General features: G+C 42.1%; 1 protein-coding gene across 3 annotated transcripts in view; it reads left to right on the top strand.

Moving 5' to 3' along the window:
• Positions 1 to 25,130, top strand: part of LOC124114183 — a 209,670-nt gene that overhangs the window by 112,536 nt on the left and 72,004 nt on the right. For all 3 annotated transcript variants that reach the window (XM_048388931.1, XM_048388932.1, XM_048388933.1), the window contains exons 25-40: positions 4,647 to 4,948; positions 6,306 to 6,359; positions 6,949 to 7,001; positions 7,228 to 7,355; positions 8,441 to 8,532; positions 11,101 to 11,310; positions 13,403 to 13,456; positions 15,246 to 15,298; positions 16,861 to 16,988; positions 17,742 to 17,824; positions 19,350 to 19,559; positions 20,079 to 20,138; positions 20,235 to 20,287; positions 21,758 to 21,882; positions 22,472 to 22,560; positions 24,538 to 24,741. In XM_048388931.1, coding sequence (XP_048244888.1) covers positions 4,647 to 4,948; positions 6,306 to 6,359; positions 6,949 to 7,001; positions 7,228 to 7,355; positions 8,441 to 8,532; positions 11,101 to 11,310; positions 13,403 to 13,456; positions 15,246 to 15,298; positions 16,861 to 16,988; positions 17,742 to 17,824; positions 19,350 to 19,559; positions 20,079 to 20,138; positions 20,235 to 20,287; positions 21,758 to 21,882; positions 22,472 to 22,560; positions 24,538 to 24,741 — 1,898 coding nt within the window. The remainder of the gene's footprint in view (positions 1 to 4,646; positions 4,949 to 6,305; positions 6,360 to 6,948; positions 7,002 to 7,227; positions 7,356 to 8,440; positions 8,533 to 11,100; positions 11,311 to 13,402; positions 13,457 to 15,245; positions 15,299 to 16,860; positions 16,989 to 17,741; positions 17,825 to 19,349; positions 19,560 to 20,078; positions 20,139 to 20,234; positions 20,288 to 21,757; positions 21,883 to 22,471; positions 22,561 to 24,537; positions 24,742 to 25,130) is intronic.

Below are 25,130 nucleotides of genomic sequence, written 5' to 3'. Positions count from 1 at the left end.
ATTTCTCCTTTGCGTCAATCGGGACGTAGTTTATTCAGTCTGTTAAAATCAATCATTGATTTGCTCTATACTGTCGGAATATTAATATTTGAAATGGACATATGCCTTGATGATTAAATACATCCAATATTAGCTTTCCCTGATGTCTAAAACACAATGTCTAAAAATAGAACAGCTTTACTGGCAAGTTCTCTGTGGCATCCAAACAGAATTATGTTTAAAAACTTGACTGGTAGGGTGCTTGTAATTGCTGTCAGTCACTGTCAAGAATCGGTTACTTCACATTTTGGCAAGTCATCGTATTGTTGCCTAAAAACACAAAGTAATCTTTCAACCTTTTTCAATACAGGCGTAGTGGTACATCTGTCGATTCGATGGCATTATCTGATGTATCTGACACTGATATCAGTGACTATTAAAATGAAAAACCAATCTCATTAAAGTCATATCTTAGTTCTCGCTACCGCTAAACAAAGATCTGAGGACATCCCATTAGGGGTCACGTCAGAACGACCTTTCATCTGACCAATCAGAGCGTCACTTACCAGATCATGAAAGTGACAGTCGGAATGTGATTTCTCATCATGCAACCACGAAAACTTTAAAACAGGGTATTCCGAACAATAGTTACGGGCTTAACGACTGAATCTATACATTAAAGACCATATATTAGACATTCGGGAATGTTCTTTTGTTCAGGTTGCAAATTTTTAAGCGAGAATTTGTCAAAATATGTTTCGAAGTGTAGTCGCCAATTTGAAATTAGTAAAGCACGAGAAAACTGCCTTCTGATTGACTAATGACGACTTCTTGTCAGTAATTCCATTGGTCCGTCAGAGTTACCGAAAGGTCGGTCTGACGTGACCCGTAATGGGATGTCCTCAGATCTTTGTTTAGCGGCAGCGAGAACTAAGATCTGATTTGAATGAGATTGAATGAAAAACTATCTCAATTACAGCAGCCTTTTCATGAAGAATTGCTCAACCAAAACACATTGTTGGTTTTTGACAGTAAGAATTAGTATATGCAGCATAATGGTTTCCCCAGAAACACAAGTATCTCTTCCAGTTTAATGATAATTGATTTCAGTAACTTTCCATGATATAGCTACGTTGACATAATCAGGTTTTGATCTTCAATTTTGAACCCAAACTTCACAGATTCCATTCAACAACGAAAACTTATCAAAGTGCAAGACGACAGGCTGAGCACTCACCACTTGACTTTCAGAATGAATTGCAGTGAAATGTTTGTTGCTGTTTGCAAGTCAATTGAAGTGTTATTGCTCTACACGGTGTTTTGTGGTTAAAAATAACAACACCAGATTAGAGTCTGACTGGTCATGTGTGAAGAGTTATAATATTACATAGCACTTGCTATTTTAGTCCATGTCAATCTGGTATCTACAAATAAAATAACAAATATTGGACATTCAGATTTAATTAGATTAGCAATTGTGTATTTTGTAGATAAATACCTAAACATGATTTAAAAGTAACAAGATTACATTTTTTAGATAAAAAATTGGATATATTAATAAATCTGACATTGATATGTTGTAAAAATGACTCCCTACAAAAGACTTTTGACTCCCTACAAAAGACATATGACTCCCTGCAGTGAATCTAGGGAGTCATAATGACCCCCCAGGTTAAAGAGGCTAGGGCAAACCCTGGGGACACCAGAAATGGGATTCACACATTGTACCCATGTAGGGATTTGAACCTGGGTCTTTGGCGTGACGAACGACTGCTTTGACCACTTGGCCACCCCACCACCCCACAGGATTCAGTGGAAGGCCAATAGAGATTTTTGTAAGGATCCCACCCCCCCACTTCTGTTTTTTTATGCTTAATAAAGATCTATATCTATATCTTATCATCTGGAATACATCAAAAACAATTGATCCTGAGAGTAATTTTTCATATCTACAAGAAAGGTCAATCTAAAGACCCTTCAAATTATAGACCAATCACACTGTTTGAGATTACAGAAGCATATATGCCCAAAGTATATGTAAATGTCTTAATACATGGGCTGAGGAAGGAATGTTTATACCATCAGAGCATGCTGGCTTTAGTAAAGAATTCCAGACTTCAGACAGTGTATTGATCTTTGACTGTCATTAGAAAATACTTGTCATTACACAAGGGCAGATTATATTGTGCCTTCATCGATCTGAAAGCTGCTTTCTTTTCCGTATAAAGAATTGTCTGTTGTATAAACACTGGTGGGTAATGACAAAGAAATTCTTTCAGATTGATTCATAATACGTTTAACAATGGGAAGTCGTGTGGTTTTGCTTTTATATGTATGATATTGTTAGAATTCTTAGCATTGGTGACCAGAGATGAATTTGTATTGGTATTCTTGATATGTATATTTTATTGTTTGCTGATGATATATACTGCTTGACGATAAAAACGCAGTCTAAATATTAACTTGAAATGTGCTCAAGTCCATCTGAAAACACACTGATTGAGATTCAAACCTGTACAAAGACACTGTTGTCTTTGATTATCTCATGCTTAAATACACAGAATAACATAATCTCACTTTTGTGGCCATTTTGCCAAATATTACAAAACACTGAATGTAAGTTTTCAAAGTGTGTCAATATAGTTCATTGGCCTTCAAAAGAGATTAGATATACTGACAGTATATATATAATGATAAGTGGCAGCTGAAAATAAACACAGATAATAGTAAACAGATTATTTTTTGTAAAGCTGTTAGTCTGGGAACGTATGAACAGTTTTTGATGAATTGAATAATTATAAGGGCTGGGACAATAAATCAACTGTGCGATCCAAAATGTATCACGATACTAGGGCTGGGACGAGTCCAAATTTACTACCAAGATACCCAAGCCCCTATTACCCGACCCTACCCGGTGTAAAGTCTGAACTTTCGAACTTACAAATTGATGATGACTACAATGAGTTAAAGTCAATGTGATTTGTAAGATATTTTTTTATTAGTTTAAACAATATTTATTTCTTCTTTGCATGTATAAAACAACATTTTGAATTTTTGGATTCGATAACAATTTATTACCGGTATTATCTACACCAGGATAGATTTTGGGAACTCCCAAATTATACCCCCTGGGGGTAGATTCTGGGAAAGGGGGGTAGATTCTGGGATATCAATGTTTTAAAACTAATTAGATGTGTACTGAATAGGCATTTATGTAAACTTAATCAGAGGACAATGTTGTTACAGCAATTGACCAGGGCCCACTTGCACAAAGCGATCTTAGCGCTAAGACTATTGTAAGCCTATGTTAAAGTATGGTAGTTACGATCATCTTAGCGCTAAGATCGCTTTGTGCAAGTGGGCCCAGGAGAGATCAAGCCTGAGTTAGATGCCTCCCCCAAAAGAAAACTTCATGTACATTCATGAAATAAAAATGCTTAAATCAAACAGGGCTGCAGTAGATTCTTGGAGCTCCTAGATTATAGCTATAACCCGGGGTAGATTCTGGGAGGAGCTCCCAGATTATACCCCCTGGGGGTAGATTCTGGGAAAGGGGGGTAGATTCTGGGAAGTCCCCCAAATCTACCCCTGGGGGTACCTGCTGTAGGTCTCATGAGACAGGTACAAACTGTCCAATTGGGAAAAGTTTAGATTCATGTATCAAACGATCTGGTCACACATTCACTGAAGTTGACTGAAGTTTTATCTTTATTCAAACATATTAAAGTCAGAAGGAATGTGTGCACAGTCAGAAAGAAATGGGAACATATTACCAAAGAGTTTTAGATCATTTTATCATCAAATAATATATCACATGACTTACCATGGGTCCAGGTAGTCCTGTTGGTACATGGGTCCTACTCAGTACCCACCCGACCCGGGTACCCAAGTTACCTGTCCCAGCCCAACACAATACCTTGCTCATGATCCGATATGTATCACGATATTTGCATGTGCTCTTACCCGTGGTGCAAAAACCATCTTTTTCAAAGAGCGGAGGGCCAAGTACCTGGCACACTTACAGTTGGTAGTATCAAATATGGCGCAATATTTACATTTCACTACTTAATTGCACTACTAATTAGTGTTTGGTGTGACAGTTATTAAAGCAGACATTTGAGGTAAGAATCAATGTTTTTTTACTTAGTGTGCGACTGTGATTGATTGTATCAAGAAGTATAAAATCGCGATCCACCGTTGCATCAGAGTGTCATCCCACTACTAATGATTATGGAGATATAAATGTCTGCGTGTCCATCTTGATAGCTAGGGGCACGGGTGGCCCAGTCGTCTAAGGCGCCGTGATTCGGTGTGCAGAGTTGCGTCCCTTAGGCACGCCAGAAACCTGTGATTGTGGGTTCGAATCCTGGTGCGCCCCGATTATGTTTCTAGGTTTGTCAGCACCATACCCATGCTTGTGGGTTTCACGGAAGTGGTAAACGTCTGAGACCTGCATCACTTCGGGCTTTCCTCCCACATTAGGCTGACATGATATAACTGGAATACTGTTAAAAGCGGTGTTAAACCCAACTCACTCACTCACTCTTGATAGGTCTGGCTCATGTGACACTTCTCAAAGGATATTATTACTATTGGCTTTGAATGTCATAAATATGTTAAAATCAAGTTATTGTGTACTTGGCACTAACTCCCCTCCATCCCTCCAGTCCAGGGTCCGAAATCTGCTTACCTCCGAACAACTTGAAGCTGACCGAGGCCCAGCCTGGCCGATACACTGCCCACATCCAGGACAATGTCGCCAGCATCCAGATCGTGTACACTGACTACGACTACGCTGTCACCCTTTCCTGCAGCAATGTGTCTGACAACGGTCAGTGTCAACACCAGCACATGAGTGTCCAGATTATCGCCCGGCAGAACCCTGTCCCAGACAACATCATGCATAACCTGGAGAGATATGCAGATGCTCTGTGCATCAACGTGGACGATATGAGGGTTAATGTACCAGGTATGTGTGGAGGATATGTGGGTTAATGTACCGGTATGTGTGGTGGATATAACAGTGAATGTACCAGGTATGTGTGGAGGATATGAGGGTGAATGTACCCGGTGTGTGGTGGATATGAGGGTGAATATACCAGGTATGTGTGGAGGATATGAGGGTGAATGTACCCGGTGTGTGGTGGATATGATGGTGAATATACCAGGTATGTGTGGAGGATATGAGGGTGAATGTACCAGGTATGTGTGGAGGATATGAGAGTGAATGTACCAGGTATGTGTGGAGGATATGTGGGTTAATGTACCAGGTATGTGTGGAGGATATGAGGGTGAATGTACCAGGTGTGTGTGGTGGTTATGACGGTGAATGTACCAGGTGTGTGCGGAGGATATGTGGGTTAATGTACCAGGTATGTGTTGAGGATATGAGGGTGAATGTACCAGGTGTGTGTGGTGGTTATGACAGTGAATGTACCAGGTGTGTGTGCAGGATGTGTGTGATAATGTACCAGGTGTGTGTGCAGGATGTGTGTGATAATGTACCAGGTGTGTGTGGAGGTTGTGTGTGATAATGTACCAGGTGTGTGTGGAGGTTGTGTGTGATAATGTACCAGGTGTGTGTGCAGGATGTGTGTGATAATGTACCAGGTATGTGTGCAGGATGTGTGTGATAATGTACCAGGTATGTGTGCAGGATATGTGTGATAATGTACCAGGTATGTGTGGAAAATGTGAGGGTTAATGTACCAGGTATGTGTGAAGGATATGTGTGATAATGTACCAGGTATGTGTGCAGGATGTGAGGGTTAATGTACCAGGTATGTGTGAAGGATATGTGTGATAATGTACCAGGTATGTGTGCAGGATGGGAGGGTTAATGAACCAGGTATGTGTGAAGGATATGTGTGATAATGTACCAGGTATGTGTGCAGGATGTGAGGGTTAATGTACCAGGTATGTGTGAAGGATATGTGTGATAATGTACCAGGTATGTGTGCAGGATGGGAGGGTTAATGAACCAGGTATGTGTGAAGGATATGTGTGATAATGTACCAGGTATGTGTGCAGGATGTGAGGGTTAATGTACCAGGTATGTGTGAAGGATATGTGTGATAATGTACCAGGTATGTGTGCAGGATGGGAGGGTTAATGAACCAGGTATGTGTGAAGGATATGTGTGATAATGTACCAGGTATGTGTGCAGGATGTGAGGGTTAATGTACCAGGTATGTGTGAAGGATATGTGTGATAATGTACCAGGTATGTGTGCAGGATGGGTGGATAATGAACCAGGTATGTGTGGAGAATATTTGGGTTTATGTACCTGGTATACAGTCTGAAAACTTGGTATGTCTGTATTCCAGATCTGTGTGAGATACCTGTCACCTATCTGGTTACTGCTGGCTATCACAGTGCAGGTGAGCTATCATTTTGAGTTGTCCACCATTCCTGTTTTCTGAGAACTGGTCACATTATGACAATTAAAGAGTCTGAATTTTCCATGTGTGCGTTAGCTTAACACTGTCATATAAGTTCAACAAAATGCCAGTAAGAGCAAGTGGAGCTTGTGATTTGTTTATGTTTAGAAATGGTGTTTCATAATGCTATTTCTCAATGGTCTTTTAAGAATGCTGTTTCACAGAGATGTTTTTAAAATTTTGTTTCACAATGATGTTTTAATAATACTGTTTCACAATGCTATTGTAAAAATGCTGTTTCACAATGATGTTTCAAAAATTGTTCACAATGGTGTTTTAGAAGTGCTGTTTCACAATGGTGTTTTAGAAATGCTGTTTCACAATGGTGTTTTAGAAATGCTGTTTCACAATGGTGTATTAGAAATGCTGTTTCACAATGGTGTTTTAGAAATGCTGTTTCACAATGGTGTATTAGAAATGCTGTTTCACAATGGTGTTTTAGAAATGCTGTTTCGCAATGATACTTTAGAAGTGTTGTTGTACAATAATGACAATAATGTTTTGAAAAGATGTTTACTTCTCCCTCTAGAGTTTTGTATGCTGGAGAAGATGCCAATACAAAAGAACTTTGACAAGAACCGAGTGAGTATTTGTCTTTGACTAGAAAGGGAAAAACTGTTAACTGGCTTGAGGTAAAACAGACAGGGATTAGCCCTGAGTAGAAGGAGGAAGCTGGAATGGCACAGTGTTGCCCGTGCCCCTGTATTGGTGTCAAACCTGATTCTCTCAGTGTCCCCTGCTTCTCCTCCATCCCTACCCTACTCCATGCTGGCTTTAGCCAAGATAATATAACAGTCTCATGTTTCAGTTTTTGGGGATGTGGAACATCATCAAGACGTCGCCAAACATCTACAGTGGGAGGGTTTATCTCACAGCAATACAAGACTACTTCTTGAAGGATGATGGCGCATTTACTACTGCCTACCGCGGCTACATGTCAGTAGGAGTTACCTCCCTTATATTATTTCACCACCGTCTACCACTGCTAAATATCAGTAGGAGTTCCCTCCCTTATGTTATTTTGCTGCCGCCCACCGTGGTTTCATGTCAGTTGGAGTAACCTCCCTTGTGTTATTTCACCACAAGCTCCTTCCCAGCGCGTGCGCCTTCGTTACACTCTCGGTAACATCGCTGCCACCAGTGTGGGCGCGGCCATTACAAGAATCTTGAAATTTGCCCTCTAACCCCAAATGTAGTAACGTTGATACTTTTGTTTATGTCTTTGGGAATGCCATGATATTTCATTTTGAAAAGGTTTACGACTGACCATGTTTTCCAGATGAATTCACTCTGTTGTTTTAATAATCAGATTGGTTTGAGATTGCAGACTAACTAACTAATCAACCATCTTCTCCCTTACATTCCTACTATATCAATGACACAATAGTTTTGATGAAACAGAAATTCAATTTGACAAACGAAGAAAGTAATTTAGCAGCAATAAGTGTATTCGGCGTCACGAAAGTCGTCACTTGTTTGTAAACATAACGGTCATTCGGTTGCGAGTTCAACTCCAAGCATGGTTGTGGCCACCTATTCACAGTGGGGAGTTTTGACTGGTGTCAGCGATAGTATAGAGAGCTCTGCGAACGGGCTATCGCTGTGAGGAGCTTGATTTCACCACCGCCTATGGCTGCTACATGTCAGTAGGAGTTACCTCCCTTATGTTATTTCACCACCGCCTGCTGCGGCTAAATGTCAGTAGTAGTTACCTCCCTTATGTTATTTAACTGCCTACTGCAGCTAAATGTCAGTAGGAATTACCTCCCTTATGTTATTATACCACCACCTGCTGCGGCTAAATGTCAGTAGTAGTTATCTCCCTTATGTTATTTCACTGCCTACTGCAGCTAAATGTCAGTAGGAGTTACCTCCCTTATGTTATTTGTTATTTCTGTATGCCTTTTTCGCCCAGTGGAATCTGTTTTGGTGGATATTGTTTATTTTCTAGCGATGTCATTTCATATTTATGTTTTTTAGTACAACAGTTGTCATAATGTCATTATGCTCTGTGTTTCCAGTCAGGGATCAAGCACCTGTCTCGAACCTGGAACGATATTGTTCAAGAAAGACTCACATGGAGACTACGTTTTCAAGACCATGACAGGCCAAGGTGAATATCTGTTGTGGAGTGTGTGTGTGTGTGAGTGTGTATGTGTGTGAGTGTGTATGTGTGTGAGTGAGTGTGTATATGTGTGAGTGTGTATGTTGTTTCATGCAATCTTCCACTGCAGCCTTTATGAAATCAAGTCTAGGACAGACTAAGATGAGCTCCAGTCTGCCATTGTCACCCTATACAGCCATACCGTGTAAGAGTCCAAATTTACTGCTCGGGTACCCATCCCCCTATTACCCGACCCTACCGAATACCCTCTGTAGGTCTCAAGAGATAGGTACAAAATGTCCGACAGGAAATAGTTTGACCGTAGCCCTGGCCAAATGTATTTAGATACAAGTATCAAAGGGTTTGATCATGCATACACTGAAGGTGACTGAAGTTTTATCTTTATTCAAACAAACAAAGTCTGAAGGAATGGGTGCATAGTCAGAAGGAAATGCGAACATTAGTCACTTATAGTGTAACCATGGAGTTCTACATCCTGTTCTACATCCTGTGGGTACCTGGGTCCTTCTCTGTTGATGAAAATGAACAAAATTGGCAACCATGCTGTCATCAAGTATCGCCCACTGAAAGGGCTAACTCCAACATCCATCTAGCAGAGATGGTGCCACCTTTAGGGGATGGTGTTCCTTCCTTTGCCACTGTTAATAGGTGGTCAGTGGAGCTCTGAAGAGGGGAAGAGGGAGCCTTGAAGATGATCCTCCACCTGCCGCCAATAACGAAAATGTTGATAAAATACCATCTTCCCGAGGCAAGAGCGTTAACTGACTTTAAAAGTCGAGTTTCCACCCTTGCCCAACTAGGCTTGACTTCCTGGGCTCGATCGCAGCGCCGCCGGTGGCTATTTTGAGTTATGTCCCTTCTGTGCCTCTCATATGGACCAATCAGATTTCACCTCTCGTATCACTTGCATTTGCTTCAAACAAAATGGCGGCGCCCAGTCAAGACGATCTGATCGATAATCAAAATCTATACTGTGATAAAATGGATCTTACATCGCGAAGTTTATCAAATCATGTGAGTACCTTGATTAAAAACATGAAAAGATTTGGAATATATATGTTGACATCGAGTTGGCGGTGGACATGCTTTGCAAATCCTGCAATCGACCGAAATCTGCATGACAGTTTCCGAACCGATTGCGTGATTTTGATTGGACTATGCATAGACTCGTTAGTCCAGCCAAAATGTAACTCCATAATACCAGCCTAGTTCGGCAAGGGTGGAAACTGCACTTTGAAAGTCAGTTAACTCTCTTGCCATGGGAAGTTGATAAAATACATGATGTGATTATGGATAATCGATGACTCACCACATGTCACATAGCCATTATAGTAGGAATCTCTCATGGGAAAGTTGAGAATGTTCTGAGGAATGAACTGGGCATGACAAAGGTTTCAGCACACCAGGTTCCAAGGCTTGTGATGCCTGTTAAGAAATACTCTTGGCTCATCCTCTGTCATGAGAATTCATGTCGTTTTGAAACAGACGCAGCTGATTTTGTTGAGAGATTTGTAACAATGGATAAGTCTTGGGCTCGGGATCACCACTGTCAGCCAGAAACCAAACAACAGTCAAAGCAGTGGAAAGATCTAAAGTCTTTTCCGACAAAGGAGGCAAAGTCTCTTCTATCAGCTGGAAGGGTGATTTTCTGGGAATCCAAAGGAATCATCCTGGTGGACTGCCTCCTGAAAGGTCCGACCATTAATGGCCAATACCATGCTAGTCTGCTTCGGCAACTGCGAGAGAATATCAAGGCTAGATGTTGTAGAGAACTGTGAAAAGACTGAAGGTGTTGTTCCACCATGATACAAGCATGTTGTCGCCAATGCTGTAAAACATGACTGTGGCTTTGAAACCACCTCTTCCCAAACTTGAAGAAAGAACTGTCCGGCAAGCATTATGCAAATGATGATAACAATTCTGCTGTGGAGGACTTTTACACCACCTGAAGGAAGCCTTCTACACCAGAGAGATCCAGGCACTCCAGCATCATGGTTGGAAGTTTGTGAACTTGATTGAAAAATGATAAATTATTTGCGACCAACTCCATCAATGAAGTCCATCATAGTTAGGCTTAGAAATTTTCAGCCACAACTCTGAAGTCCTATGAGAGTAGTGGGAACTGATCGTGACCATCCGGTCACTAACCAGTCATATGAGAGTAGTGGGAACCGATCCTGACCATCCTGTCACTAACCAGTCATATGAGAGTAGTGGGAACAGATCCTGACCATCCTATCACTAACCAGTCCTATGAGAGTAGTGGGAACCGATCCTGACCATCCTGTCACTAACCAGTCCTATGAGAGTAGTGGGAACAGATCCTGACCATCCTATCACTAACCAGTCCTATGAGAGTAGTGGGAAACGATCCTGACCATCCTGTCACTAACCAGTCCTATGAGAGTAGTGGGAACCGATCCTTCCATCTGTTGTAGAATAATTTTTAAGGATTTCCTGGAAATATAAATATTCTGCCACATTTGTCATGTTTTCCAAAACTATCTCTGTCAGAGATAAGTTCATGTTGATTCAGTGACTGTTTCTCCTCATCAGGCACATTCAAGATAATCTACACCGACTACAAGTACGCTGTGACATACTCGTGTCGGCAGGTCGGCAACGATGGATGGTGTCTCGATGGACTGGCACACACTTCCATACTGGCTAGAGAGGACATTGTTGACCCTGACACGATGACGCTGCTTGAGAGTTACGTGCAGAGGACGTGTGTGGATCTGGAGACAATGGTGCATGTGGAGCCAGGTATGTACAGAGGAGATATGGCCAGGTATGTGTGGAGGGTGTGGAGCCAGGTATGTACAGAGGACATCATGTGTGGACTTGGGGATACAGAGGACATAGAGCCAGTTATGTTCGGAGGGTTTGTGTGGATGTAGAGCCAGTTATGTACGGAGGGTGTGTGTGGATGTAGAGCCAGTTATGTACGGAGGGTGTGTGCGGATCTATGGAGGGTGTGTGTGGATGTAGAACCAGTTATGTACAGAGGGTGTGTGTGGATCTATGGAGGGTGTGTGTGGATGTAGAGCCAGTTATGTACGGAGGGTGTGTGTGGATGTAGAGCCAGTTATGTACGGAGGGTGTGTGCGGATGTAGAACCAGTTATGCACGGAGGGTGTGTGCGGATGTAGAGCCAGTTATGTACGGAGGGTGTGTGTGGATGTAGAACCAGTTATGTACAGAGGGTTTGTGTGGATGTAGAACCAGTTATGTACGGAGGGTGTGTGTGGATGTAGAGCCAGTTATGTACGGAGGGTGTGTGCGGATGTAGAACCAGTTATGTACAGAGGGTGTGTGTGGATCTATGGAGGGTGTGTGTGGATGTAGAGCCAGTTATGTATGGAGGGTGTGTGTGGATGTAGAGCCAGTTATGTACGGAGGGTGTGTGCGGATGTAGAACCAGTTATGCACGGAGGGTGTGTGCGGATGTAGAGCCAGTTATGTACGGAGGGTGTGTGTGGATGTAGAACCAGTTATGTACAGAGGGTTTGTGTGGATGTAGAACCAGTTATGTACGGAGGGTGTGTGTGGATGTAGAGCCAGTTATGTACGGAGGGTGTGTGCGGATGTAGAACCAGTTATGTACGGAGGGTGTGTGTGGATGTAGAACCAGTTATGTACGGAGGGTGTGTGTGGATGTAGAACCAGTTATGTACGGAGGGTGTGTGTGGATGTAGAACCAGTTATGTACGGAGGGTGTGTGTGTATGTAGAACCAGTTATGTATGGAGGGTGTGTGTGGATGTAGAACCAGTTATGTACGGAGGGTGTGTGTGGATGTAGAACCAGTTATGTACAGAGGGTGTGTGTGGATGTAGAACCAGTTATGTACGGAGGGTGTGTGTGGATGTAGAACCAGTTATGTACGGAGGGTTTGTGTGGATGTAGAACCAGTTATGTACGGAGGGTGTGTGCGGATGTAGAACCAGTTATGTATGGAGGGTGTGTGTGGATGTAGAGCCAGTTATGTACGGAGGGTGTGTGTTTGTAGAGCCAGTTATGTACGGAGGGTGTGTGCGGATGTAGAACCAGTTATGTACAGAGGGTGTGTGTGGATGTAGAGCCAGTTATGTACGGAGGGTTTGTGTGGATGTAGAACCAGTTATGTACGGAGGGTGTGTGCGGATGTAGAACCAGTTATGTATGGAGGGTGTGTGTGGATGTAGAGCCAGTTATGTACGGAGGGTGTGTGTTTGTAGAGCCAGTTATGTACGGAGGGTGTGTGCGGATGTAGAACCAGTTATGTACAGAGGGTGTGTGTGGATGTAGAGCCAGTTATGTACGGAGGGTTTGTGTGGATGTAGAACCAGTTATGTACGGAGGGTGTGTGCGGATGTAGAACCAGTTATGTACGGAGGGTGTGTGTGGATGTAGAGCCAGTTATGTACGGAGGGTTTGTGTGGATGTAGAACCAGTTATGTACGGAGGGTGTGTGCGGATGTAGAGCCAGTTATGTACAGAGGGTGTGTGCAGATGTAGAACCAGTTATGTACGGAGGGTTTGTGTGGATGTAGAGCCAGTTATGTACGGAGGGTGTGTGTGGATGTAGAACCAGTTATGTACGGAGGGTGTGTGTGGATGTCGAACCAGTTATGTACGGAGGGTGTGTGCGGATGTAGAGCCAGTTATGTACAGAGGACATAGAGCCAGGTATATTTGGAAGCCATGTGGGCACAGAGCCAAATGAAGGGGTAAAAAGTATCCTCAATATGTTGGATACAAAGAATACAGTTGAAATTGTAAACTGTGTTTCCTCAATCACATTGTTCTGGATATTTCCAATTTACACACCATGTTCTGTTGACAATAATGCTATTATTTCCTCTCTGATGTTCCAGAGCTTTGTTCCATCCCGCCGGAATACCTCAAGTCTGTCGGTTACAGCGGACCAGGTGAGCTGGAATGAATGAGTGAGTGAATGAGTGGGTGAGTGGGTGGGTGGGTGAGTGAGTGAACGAATGGGTGGGTGGTTGGGTCGGTTGGGTTGTGGGTTTGAGTGATCGAGTTGTATGATACCAATTGGCTTAGGCAACCGCATGAGAATATCAAGGTTAAAAGTTGTGTAAAAGTCAATGAAGGTGTGCTGCTCCACTATACCTGTGCACAAGTTTGTTGTTGCCAATGCTGAAATATATGAGCTTGACTTTGGAATCACTGCACATCCTCCATTTTGCACATCCTCTGTATTCGCCTATATTGTCATCTCTTCGCAAACTTGAGGAAAGAACGGTCTGACAAGCATTATGCAAATGATGGTTTGCCAATGATGTCACAATGGTCTACAAAGCATTGTGATGCAATTTCATTGCAGTGATATCTCCTGGAAGATATCATTGATCTCACCCAATAGATATACTCTGTAGAACCTGGTTTGGGGTGATAAAATATTAGGCTAGCTACCACACTGCCCCTTATGATAAAAGGTTGTTTTACACTGCAGTCAGTAATAGTCCAGCAATGTGTGAAATTGTTCTATAGCCGAAGGATTTTACTTATCTCTTTGGAATTGTTAGCTGTTAGCTCTTTGGGGGGCAGTTGGGTAGCCTAGTGGTTAAAGCGTTCGCTCGTCACGCCAAAGACCTAGGTTCGATTCCCACATGGGTACAATGTGTGAAGCCCATTTCTGGTGTCCCCCGCCGTGATATTGCTGGAATATTGCTAAAAGCGTGTAAAACCATACTCACTCACTCACTCTTACCAATGGCACAGATTTATATTCAAAATGTGGCCTAGTACACATGAACCCTTCATAGTTTAGAGATAAGAAATTAACAATGAGCCAGAAAACTGTAATAAATGAACTTTGAGCTATTAAAGGTGTCTTTTCTGAGTATTAAGGCAGAGGGTGCGATGACCTCACCCCCCATTTCCAGTTTTATCTGAGACAATAAACAAGAGGTGTCAAGTGCAGGCCTACCAATGAAAACTGACAGTCTGCAACAACAAACTGTCATATGTGTACAATACACAAGGAATCGGCAACAGAAAATGATGAGAACGTAGCTAGAAGCTAAGAAAGAGCATCACAAATCTGACAGCAAGCTGCCCAAAACATGGAAATGGCAGCACTAAAACACACAGACTGCAACATTCCAAACTAGGCACGCACAGAACAAGGAGGAAGTTGACCACCATGTCACGAGGATCAACAACCAGCAAGTAACTTTACATCCTACAGCGCTAATATAATAATACATATCTAGAATGTTCTATATTAGCTCAGTGATATGTAAATTTACTTGCTGTGTGCAGAGACCATATAATAATAATCTATTATATGGTCTCTGCTGTGTGTTTATCCTCGTGACATGACAGTCAACTTCCCTCTTGTTCGGTGTGTGCCTAGTTTGGAATGTTGAAGACTGTGTGTTTTGCTGCTGCCATTTCCATGTTTTGGGCAGTGTGATGTCAGATTGATGTAGCTGTTTTTGATATCTAAGTTCTTAGATATGTTCTGATCGTTTTCTGATGCCGATTCCCTATGTCTTGTAGACATTTGACAGTGTTTTGTTGCAGACTGTCAGTTTTCATTGGTAGGTCCGATGTGTACCACTCCTTTCTCTCATACAGAACAGTGTAATTTGACTTAATGGCTATTTTCAAAATATCATTATCCCCAGCCTCAAAACAAAGGGGTATTTATGGTGATAGAATGGTAATATGACCATATAATTGTTTCAGACCGATGCCAGGTGACCAACATTCCCATACAGCCACACTTCAGTCTCACTCGAGTAAGTCGGGAAATGTATCTACGTGTGAACATCATGTATATACACACAGCCAATCCTACATATAGACACGATGGCCTACATACATAATGATGTCCTACATGCAAACACAATGTCCTACATACAAATATTATGACCTACATAAAAAAACGATTTCTTGCTTAAAAACATGGGATCAGGTGGTCAGGTGTCGTTTCCCAATTGCGTGGATCGATGCTCATGATATCAATCACTGGATTGTCTTGTCCAGACTTGATTTCTGTATATCTTGAAATTATTGCGTCTCCAAATTAATACGACTGCTGACCCCTAGCCAAAAATGTGACTCCCCCCACCCCATCCCCAGGGGAATGATACATATCCTTATCTTAATCCAAACTTACCCTAATCCTATCAAACAGCAAATAGCACCGCTTATTAGTGCTGAGTAAAGCACTTCCGTAAAAATATTTACAGTGTTTTCCTAAAATCAACACACAGTTTATATGTTTATTCTTTTGACTGGTATTTAGGAATTTCAAAGGCAATAAAATAATAGAACCAACAACAGTTCACTGATAGGTATCCGGAGTAGGAGACAACATACTTGAAGGCAGATGACAAGACAAAGGCTGTTCATCGGAGGAGTGGGATGAAGCCTATCGATGCGCGTTGGGTCGTGTTGGCCTTTGACAAAGTGTTGCATTGGTGGCGTCTGTCTGGACCGCTGGAGTGGTCAATGATACCTAGTTTGACATGAGTGGGTAGAATTCTTGACCCCAGAAGTGATACATCACCGGATGCCCATTGTGTAATTCCTATTCTTTGAATGACATTGTTATATACTTGCTACAACTGCTGCTCAATAAACCGTGTTTGTGTTATATTCAAGTTTGTATTTCCACTATCCAAAGTGTGGAGTGAGTCAGTCTTATTGTTGATAGTCATTTTAGAGACATAAATGCGAAGTTTCATTAAAGCGAACAAAGACTAAGTACTCACATTTTTCGGATTAAATTCATGCTCGTGTTAATTTCAAGATAAACAGTTTTTACAGACAGCCATCATATAGATGGAATTTTGGAGCGTTAAAAAACAAACAAAACATACAGACATGATGCCCTACATACAAACACGATGTCCTACATACAGACATGATGTCCTACATACAGACATGATGTCCTACATACAGATATGATGTCCTACATATAAACATGATGTCCTACATACAAACACGATGTCCTACATACAGACATGATGTCCAACATTCAAACATGATGTCCCTCATACTGACATGATGTCCTACATACAAACACGATGTCCTACTGTCACAATGTCCTACACAGAACCGTAATGTCCTACACAAATATGATGTCCTACATACAGACATGATGCCCTTCATACTGACGTGATGTCCTACATACAAACACGATGTCCTGCTGTCACAATGTCCTACACAGAACCGTAATGTCCTACACAAATATTGATGTCCTACATACAGACATGATGTCCTTCATACAGACATGATGTTGCTCACACATCGCCCTGATCTGTATGTTGTACACACATGTGACTTGTCTCTTCAGTTCCTGGGTAAATGGAATACACTGAGGATTCTGACCTACTACTACGGGAACAAAACGTACACATCCATGACCCACAAGTACTTCCTGAACGCTGAAGACCGCCTCACCCTGGTCTTCCGGGGCTACAAGTAAGTGGGTTAATATTTACAGCTTTGTGTTGTTGTGGGTTAATATTTACAGCTCTGTGTTGTGGTGGGTTAATATTTACAGCTTTGTGTTGTTTTGGGTTAATATTTACAGCTCTGTGTTGTGGTGGGTTAATATTTACAGCTCTGTGTTGTGGTGGATTAATATTTCAGCTTTGTGTTGTTTTGGGTTAATATTTACAGCTCTGTGTTGTGGTGGGTTAATATTTACTGCTCTGTGTTGTTGTGGTTGGTTAATATTTACAGCTCTGTGTTGTGGTGGATTAATATTTACTGATTTGTTGTTGTGATGGGTTTTTTGTGGTGAACATAACATATGAGTCCTCTTCTGGGATTGGAACCTTCTTATTCGAGGTCAGACACCACATCCACATGGTCAAAGAGGTTAGCCCCATTAGCAAGCTGACAAGGTAAGGATGTCATCAGTGGAATGACTCCATGCCCTGCTGCATACTCCCCTGTTACCTGGAGGCATGTACTGGCCCACACAGAAGTGTACCAACATGTATTTTGCTCAAATTTGATATGGACATGCCCAACCACAACATTGTGTGCCATATAATAATGTAGCCATATAATTGCCTATTGGATGTGAGTGTTTTCAAAGCTATATTTTCTTTCATGGTGGTGAAGCCATCAGCAAAAATTATGGTCTAACATTGATTTGATAGCGGACCAGTCAGAATGCAGAATATACTGTAAAACATTGACAATATCTTGTTTTTCTGATGACAGCAAGTCCTCACAGCTGTGTGCTGACTCTCGATTTGTCTCCTTAGACCAGCGATCTCCTGGATATTTTGTTCTACCACATAATGGTAAGTACTGCAGGCCATTACTGCTGTGTACATTTATCGTTCCTCCAGAAGTACCACTTAGTTACGTCACATTGTCCATACCTTGCTTGCCTAGACTACCTGTGAATACATGGCCATATTATAGCGTGGTAGCTATTGTTGACCGAATCAAACCATGGCCTTGTTCCCAGCAAGAGTGAGTGAGTGAGTTGGGTTTAACGCCGCTTTTAACAGTATTCCAGTTATATCACGGCGTGACTGCTTAATGTGGTCAGAAAGCCGGAAGTTATACTTCGTGGAAACCCAGGAGCACGGGTATGGTGCTGACAAACCTAGAAACATAATAAGAGTGAACCAGGATTCGAACCTACAATCAAAGGTTTCAGGCGTGCCCAAGGGATGCAACTCTGCACAGCGAATTGCAGCGCCTTAGACAACTGGGCCACCCATGTCCCACGGTTCCCAGCAAGAGTGAGTGAGTGAGTGCTGTGATCAGGGCACCCTCATGTTGCTTCACACAAATGGCAATATTTCACAGGCAGCATATGCTGCATCCATGTACTTCCATGTACATAACTTTAATATCAGACAACGGGTTTGTACAAATCCATGTGCGGAGTTTGAGTTGTACTATAATTTGTAGCAGTATCACGAGGGTATGTTTGGTTTATTTGGTTTTATGGGTCCTGTGTTATGTTTTATACCACGAGCCTGAAGCGAATGCTATAAAACCTAATGAGAGACGCATAAAACCACACATACTGTGATACTGCTACTACAAGAAATTGATCTTGTTGACATGTTTCAGTCTGCCATTGTACAAGAACTAAAACAAGACTGATTCAGATAGAAAACAGATGTTTGATGGATCTGAGGCTCACTGGTGCTGTGTGTTGTGACTTTCATTGATCGTATTAACGTGCAGCTTTTTGCTTCGTAACTGGGTTTGAGGGATTTTGTTCTCCCTCTCAGAAATCCATGTGCTGTCTGTTTTCTTTGTGGCGGGGTAAAGGAATTTATTCTCCCACTCAGAGATTTATTCCATCCTAGGATACAGAGTATTTTATCAAGAACATGTGAACCAATCAGGTCTCAACATTCTGACATGGATGTGACATTAATTGCCTTATTTCCTTGCTTGACTTCATATAGATGCTCGTTACCACATCACATTTCAGCCGAATGTAAGCACAGTGATATGGGAACGTAGTGTATATATCTTTTCGAAAAAATAACGTTTTCCTAAAAATGAGGGATAAAAATTGTTTTCCACTTTTATCTAAACAATTAAATATACCTTGGATGTACCAGAAGTTCTGAAAAATAGTGTGCTCTGAGTAAAAAAGAAATTGTCTGTCACTTCCTTTCAGAGCGCAAAATTATATACTTGTAGCTGACTGAAAAAACTTGTCTCAAATAAAAACAGGTGCCCCCTTCCTCTCCTCGAATGTTAGATCACATGCTGCAACATTTAAGGGACTAACCATTTAATAATATAATATTCCCTTAAATGGGGCAGCATGTGATCCATCTTCTGTTGTTGCAGAGACCTTCCAGGTTGTGTACACCAACTACGAATACGCTATTGTGTACATATGCGGCAGTCTCCAGACTGATGGACATTGTCTAAAGCAAAAGACACAGGTGGCCATTATGTCTAGACATAACAGCATCTCCGACGAGCTTCTCCATCAACTCCAGGCTAAGGTCTCTGACCTATGTGTGGATGTCGGCGATCTCATTGATGTTGACCCAGGTATTTGTCTCCACTGGTTTGTTTTGGGGTTTAAATCGTTAAACTTGATAAAGTTGTCTGACTCAGAACACAATCTTCCTAATATGTACAACGGTCAATTACAATAGGTAAGTTTTATAAGAAAGCAGGCATGGAATAGAAGAATAGGACAATTAAGATGTATATGTAAGTTTTGACATTGAATGTTCCCAGTTTGTAAAGTCTTTGTCCTGTTCCACGAGGCGATCTTAGCGCTAAGACGATCATATATCCCATACTAGACTAACATCTAGTCTCCGAAAGGAACAGAAAAAACAGTAGTTAAATTATAGTTATATAATACCATAGAAAGGAGCCCAGAGAGTTTCTTCATTTTCAGATACTGCGGTAATCTAGACTTGCCAAACATTATAGACTTGCATGGGCTGTATTGAATATATTTGTTTCAGGGTCTGTTTGACAGACTAATCCCATACTTTAACACAGACTTGCGGTAGTTGTAGTGCCAAAAAACTATATTGAATAAAACTTGCATTGCAGGTGTGTGTCTCATATCAGCAGCGGACTTGGACACAGCAGGCTACACAGGCCCCCCAGAAGGTGAGTCCCTCCACCGGTAGTGCAGGGCCCAGCATTGCTCCACCCAGGTCCTGACGAAGGTCGGTTTTACTGATTGCTGTGCATCTTGTGTTTCAGATGAGTGTCAGTTGACGGGGATCACACACCAGGAGAACATCAACACCACCATGGTAGGAGGGTACTTAGGGATCCCAGGTGTGGGGGGGGGGGGGGGTGAGGGTCGACCAACCTTGGGGTTGGGAGATGAGGGTTAACGATCCTTGCGGTGGGGAGACATACCGGGAGTAGGGAGATGAGAGTCAATGATCCTTGTGGTGGGAAGATGAGGGTTGACAATCCTGGGGTGGGGAGACATCCCGGGAGTAGGGAGATGAGGGTCAATGATCCTTGGGGTGGGGAGATGAGGGTCAACAATCCTGGAATGGGTAGATAAGGGTTGACAATCCTTGGGGTGGGGAGATGAGGGTCGATGATCCTTGGGGTGGGGAGATGAGGGTCGACGATCCTTGGGGTGGGGCGATGAGGGCCGACGATCCTTGGGGTGGGGAGATGAGGGTCAACGATCCTTGGGGTGGGGAGATGAGGGCCGACGATCCTCGGGGTGGGGAGATGAGGGTTGACAATCCTTGGGGTAGAGAGATGAGGGTCGACGATCCTTGGGGTGGGGAGATGATAGTGGGGTATCCCTGGGGTTTGGAGATGATGGTGTGTGCCATTGTCTGATATTAAAGCTTTATGAAGAGTAAATTGATGCAAGGATCTGGCACATGTTAGATGTGTATGCAGTGTGTAGGGTGAGGGAAAATGATGTGTATGAACATGGAAGCAACAGACATCCTTGAGTTAGTTGCAGGGTTTCCTTTTCAGCGTGTAGGGTGAGGGAGAGTTCAGTGCACATATGTGGAAGCAATCATAAGCACTGTTGTGTTCTGAGTATTACCTTATTTGACGTAATAAGTGCCCAGGGGCTCTCAATATTTGAAATAGGGGGCTCTTTTTAGAATAAAATTTTGGAGAAAAAAAACTAGAGTTGAAAGTTTGTAAATTTCGTGGTTTATGCTGACAGCCTGAAAGGATACAAAATAAAAGTCTGTGTGTATTATACACGACAGATATATTTATCCAGAATATAATTGCCCATAATTAAGGGTGCATATAGCACACGAGTGCGAATTATACATGAATAAATAAGACTTGATCAATCCGAAGGGGTGCTGTTTGGGATTGTTCACTAGCCACTATATTAGCAAATATCGCCGTGGCCGCTTATTTGAGCAGGGCGCTTATTACGTCGAATACGGTATTATAACTATACAACGTTTGGTACGTTTTTATAAATATGGCTACAAGTGACGTCATGTTTCGCGAGTCTTTGACGTGATGTTGCATTAGCTATGATGTCATATAGCATGTACTGTTGATTCAATTATGTATGAACCCATAAGCAGAAGTAAGATTGAGTACTGACAAATATATTTGTGTTAATTTGAAGTTTGGTATGGTCCTGAAGATCGAGATGTTAAGGGAACATTACAAGGATTACACAATATTCCCATTTATGATATGTGATACGAGTCTCATTCCAGACTCACCCCACGTCCTGTGCAGTGCATGTTCTGAATGCCTGTTGTGATTGTTAGTTGCAAGGGGAATGGTACACCGTGATGTCGACGCCATCGTCAGGGCAACTGTCACACGAGTCCCTGGGCCCTGCCTACTTCCACTTTGAGGGGTGGAATCTGGTGCGGCTGTACAGAGGCATTAAGTAGGTCACTTTTGCTACATCAACAATCACAGACAGGTGCATTGGTCAGTTGTTCCTGGATATTAATGATCACGATTCCTTTGACCCTCAAGAATTTTCCCAAAATTTCAACAATCAGGGTGGTCAGACTCGCTGACTTGGTTGATGCACGGTCAGAGATCCCAATTGCATGGATCGATGCTTATGATATCAATCACTGGATTGTCTGGTCCAGACTCGATTATTTACAGACCGCCGTCATATAGCTGTAATATTGCTGAGTGCGGCGTTAAACAACCAACCAACTAATCTTTGCACTACTACCATGTCCATACATTCTCATGTATATTCCAACCGTAACATTTTCTCAGATATTTCTGCTGAAACTTTGCAATGATGATATGAAGACAACGTTCCATTACAGAATTGTTCATATTATCCTGATTGAAAATTCGATATGTCCTCCATACTCTTTTTAAGTTTGTGAGTGATCTTTTTGCAACTTGCTAGGTTTTATGTTGATATCGTTTGATGTACACTTCCACACAACTAACAACTTGTTAATCATCTTGAAGTATAAGTCTACATTGTTCTCTGTCCATTGTTGCAGTAACAAATCAAGCCTGTGTGATCCAACAGAAGCTGTTAGCCTAACGGAGGTAACAGCTCCAGGGGACTATTACCACCACGCCAACTCAGGTATGTATGCCCTCCAGTTCAGGCAACTCTTGGTGCCCCCCGTAACACGTTTTGCCGGGGGTATTAGAATGGACACTGTCAGTCAGTGTGTCCGTGCGCAAGATGTCGTTTCTGGAGCAGATCTTGAATATTTCTTTAACAAACTTGGTACATAGATAGGCCTAGTGGTGAACTGGTACCTTTTGATGGTTTTGGAGTTTTGTAAAAAAAATGTTTCGAGTTTCCATGGCAACAACTTTGAATTAGGCTGGAAATGGTGGTAGTGTCCATTTAGATAATTTGGGAATTTTAAAGCAAAATATTTTTTGAGTTTCCATGGCAACAACTTTGACTTAGGTTTTGGGCATAGTGCTTTTTTCCGGAGCAGTTTTTGAAAACTGCATGATATTTGTTTACCAAACTTGGTACATGGATAGGTCCAGTGGTGAACTGGTGGTTTTGATAGTTTGGGATTTTAAGAAAAAATGTTTTTGGAATTTCCTTGGCCCGGCATTTTACGTCTGAAACTGTGATTATTTGAAGATGTTCCATGATAAAGAAATTACCTATGTGTGTATTCCAGATTGTAAATATCAAATGATAGGAACACTCACATAAGAAATTTCGGAGCACCTTTAGAATACAGTACCACAACTTCTCGTGAGGACGATCTCTGCCGTAGGTCACATGTCTCAAGACAAGCAACCAGTTTTTGTGAGAATCCGTCAGACGCGAACCCGCGACCTTCGGATTGTTAGCCTTAGAGCTAACTGACTGAGCTACGTCCACACTGTTAAACTAAGTGCAAATTTACCTAGTCATGCCTACGACGTTACGGAAGTGAACGAAAAGGGTCGAATAGGTGACGGACACTTACGAAGGTTACGGGTAGGCATGGTGTCTCGTGACTTTAGTCTACGGACACTTACGAATGATCCTGATGCCATTTGGCACACTCGTCCCATTCCGTAATGTACACAATACCAAGTGGAGAGGAATGAGCCAATATGCCGCGAACTGAAAACGGCTCCAGGCGTCAGACGTCGAACTCGCGAGTACGCATGAATGATATGGTGTTTAATAATTCGTTGGGTGATTTTTGTGACAGAAAAGTGGTAGGGAACACTGTAAGGATGATGGGGATAATAGTGAGGAACAAGGGAGGAATAAGCATGACTAGTGACGACACAACGGTGAGTTCGCTTTTGAATCAGTACTGAAAAAATGTAGCAGGTGAAAGTGGCTAGTGTGAATGTTCCAGGACAGTTTCCAGTAGCCAAAATATTCGACACAAAACCATTTTATCCTTTTTACTCGACGTTTTTGTATGACGAATATTAGGAGCCGTTATATAATCTATAATAGCCACTAAATGAGTACCTAACCCTAATGATCGTAAAGGGGTGATTGATCGTAAAGGGGATCCAAGGGCTAAGGATAGAGTTCAGGGTAACCTACCCTAACACTGGCGACATTTGGATGTGTTCAGCGCCAATATAATATCCCTAATAAACTGCATTCTTGCGCATAATAATGAAAATTAATGAACCGAAAAAATAATATATGTATATTAGTTCCCATTTATAACCAGTTTATCCACTTGAATTACGAGAAAAACGAAATAAAAATATATAAAAAATAAAAGTGCTTTCGTAAACTAGCGCTTGCTCTAAAATGCGCCGCCGCAGGCTATAATTAGTAAACAAATACTCAAAACTCTCAACACCGCAGGGCGTATTCAATGACATTACGTGTAGAGATGATAGCTTTCTGGGAGGAGCTTCTGCACACTCGATGACCCATGACGTCACAGGGCATTGTTTCGCCGGTGTGACTGGCAACAAAATACTACAAATTACGTCATAGGGTATGATCACGTGTTTGAAAAGTTTGTGGTACTGTATTCTAAAGGTAGGCTGAAATTTCTATACCTATAATATGACGGTTACAATACAAATATGTACTTGGGTATTAATCTGTATATATCTGTCCTGCCAGTTGCATTCCGTATCCTGCACGCCTGCCCTATGTACATGGTGACATACACGTGTATGGAGGAAGGCGAGGATGGAACGTGTGCCGACGCCTGGGTCAACATCTTGGCCAGGTCAAAGGTCATTCCAGCTAACCACATTGTCGGCCTGAAGAAATACGTCACTCACGCCTGCCTCGACTCCAACACCCTCAGAAACAATGAAAAATGTGTGTGGTTTGTCCGTCCGCCCGTTAGCACAGAACTGTACTTTACTTGTGGGGATTCCCGGTTAATAGATTGAGGTGGTTTGTACATCTGTCCATAAGTGAGAAAAGAAGGCATTCCAATTTATTGTACACTTCTCTGAATTTGATCTTTCAGTGATATTTGGAAGTTGTGGTATCAGTTAGTGGTATCAGTTAGTGATGTCGCAATTCACCATTGTTGGCAAACTTTGCATGATACGATACCCAATACACTTAACTAGGCATCGATTCACATTTATCAATAAGCAGAACAAGGTTTTTTTTAATTCCTAATAACTTTCATGGTCGTCTTTCAGAGTGAGTGAGTGAGTTGGTTTTAACGCCGCTTTTAACAGTATTCAAGTTATGTT

The sequence above is a fragment of the Haliotis rufescens genome, unplaced genomic scaffold (assembly GCF_023055435.1).
Source record: "Haliotis rufescens isolate VD_foot unplaced genomic scaffold, xgHalRufe1.0.p SCAF_8, whole genome shotgun sequence".
Taxonomy (NCBI): Eukaryota; Metazoa; Mollusca; class Gastropoda; order Lepetellida; family Haliotidae; genus Haliotis; species Haliotis rufescens.
This window is presented reverse-complemented; position numbering and strand designations above follow the sequence as displayed.